This window comes from Vigna unguiculata, chromosome 11 (assembly GCF_004118075.2).
Source record: "Vigna unguiculata cultivar IT97K-499-35 chromosome 11, ASM411807v1, whole genome shotgun sequence".
In the NCBI taxonomy this organism is placed as follows: Eukaryota; Viridiplantae; Streptophyta; class Magnoliopsida; order Fabales; family Fabaceae; genus Vigna; species Vigna unguiculata.
The window spans coordinates 11315912-11317591 of NC_040289.1; the positions used below are offsets into that span (position 1 = coordinate 11315912).

The window sequence follows — 1680 nt, forward strand, 5'->3', positions numbered from 1 at the left end:
GCCCGCATCAAACTACAACAATATCACTCCTCGGTGTCAGACAAAAACAAGACGAGACACTTCGGGCATTCATTGATCGATTCAGTAAGGTTGCCCTTCGCACACCACACCTCAACCAAGAAATGATACTTCAGTGCATGACCCTCACTCTTAAACCCGGCCCCTTCGCCAACAACGTCTACCTGCACCCACCCGCCTCCATACATGAATTGAAACTGCGTGCTACCGATTACGTCCGTATGAAGGAAATGCAAACTTTCCCTACAAAATTTTGCAATGACTATGCACCCTCTACTGCCACCCCCACTCCACAACCTCCTCATCCTGATCCGAGACCTCGAGAACCCCAACAACCCCGCTTCACCAGATACGCCCCCTAAATGTCCACAGATCCTGCCTCCTTGATGAAGCCTTACAGGCCGACCTCATCCCACCACCACGCAAGAAGACCACTCCCCTCAACGCGGACATGACTAAGTATTGCCGCTATCACCGAAACCACGGCCATACCACAGAGGAATGTAAAGCACTCGAGGAAAAAATTGAAGAACTGGTTCGTGCTGGCCATTTTCGCCGCTTTGTCCGTAAAGATGACAACTCCTTCCGATCTCATCACCCTCCTCGTTCCGACCACCGATGCCCTCCCTGTGACTCTCGCCACGGTAAACGCCTAAACCAACCCGCAAACCATGACCCTCAACCGGCTCGCACCAACGTTACCCCCGTCGACCCTCCTCTACGCGGCATTATCAACACCATCTCTGGTGGTTTTGCTGGTGGAGGATCCACATCATCTGTCAGGAAGAGACACCTCCGCCATATCCAATCCATCAACCACATAACCCATTCTCATCACAGACGTCGCATGCCCCCCATAACCTTCACAGACGATGATTTTCAAGGCCTTGACCACCAGCAAGATGACCCTATGGTCATCACCGTTGAAATAGAAAACTACGCAGTCAAAAAAGTCCTCATCGACCAAGGCAGCTCCGTTGACATCCTCTATTGGGCTACGTACCAAAAACTCCAACTCTCAGACACCGCCATGGTCCCATACAATGAACCGATATATGGCTTTTCTGGGGAAAAAGTTTCCACCTGCGGCTACATTGACCTCCATATCATTTTCCGCGATGGTGCCCAAACAAAGACAATTCCCATTCGCTTCCTTATCGTCGACGCACCTACATCTTATAATGTCCTCCTCGGCTGCCCTTCACTCAACACTCTTGGCGCTGTTGTTTCCACACCTCATCTGGCCATGAAGTTCTCCTCCCCATCTGGTGACATCCTCACCATTTATGGCAACCAACGCCTTGCACGCGAATGCTACATGGCCAGCCTACACCCACAGCTTCCCATCCTTCAAACCAATCATATTGAGCGACCACCCAGCTCTGAGATCACCTAATCTAGTGACGATCTAGACCCCAGAGTGGGCCGGGATGTCCTCCTCGAACATGTCGAAGAAACCACCCCCCCTAGAGCTCCCTAATGGCCACACCATCAAACTCGGTATTGGGCTAGAATCTAAACAACGTGATATCCTAACACACACCCTTGTCAGCAACATGGACCTCTTTGCTTGGTCAGCTACTGACTTACCTGGAGTTGACCCTCACGTGGCATCCCACAAGTTATCAATTTACAAGGAGGCCCGGTATGTCTCTCAGAAAA

At 51.1% G+C, this 1680-nt stretch overlaps 1 protein-coding gene across 1 annotated transcript; it reads left to right on the top strand.

The window, feature by feature from the left end:
• Nucleotides 1-469: 469 nt before the first annotated feature.
• LOC114170175 lies at nucleotides 470-1414 on the top strand. Its single transcript, XM_028055657.1, has one exon. It carries the CDS (start codon nucleotides 470-472, stop codon nucleotides 1412-1414), a length of 945 nt encoding a protein of 314 aa, XP_027911458.1.
• Nucleotides 1415-1680: the final 266 nt, after the last annotated feature.

Coding starts and splice junctions, on each gene's coding strand:
- LOC114170175 (XM_028055657.1), top strand. CDS start 470: ATGACTAAGTATTGCCGCTATCACCGAAACCACGGCCATACCACAGAG.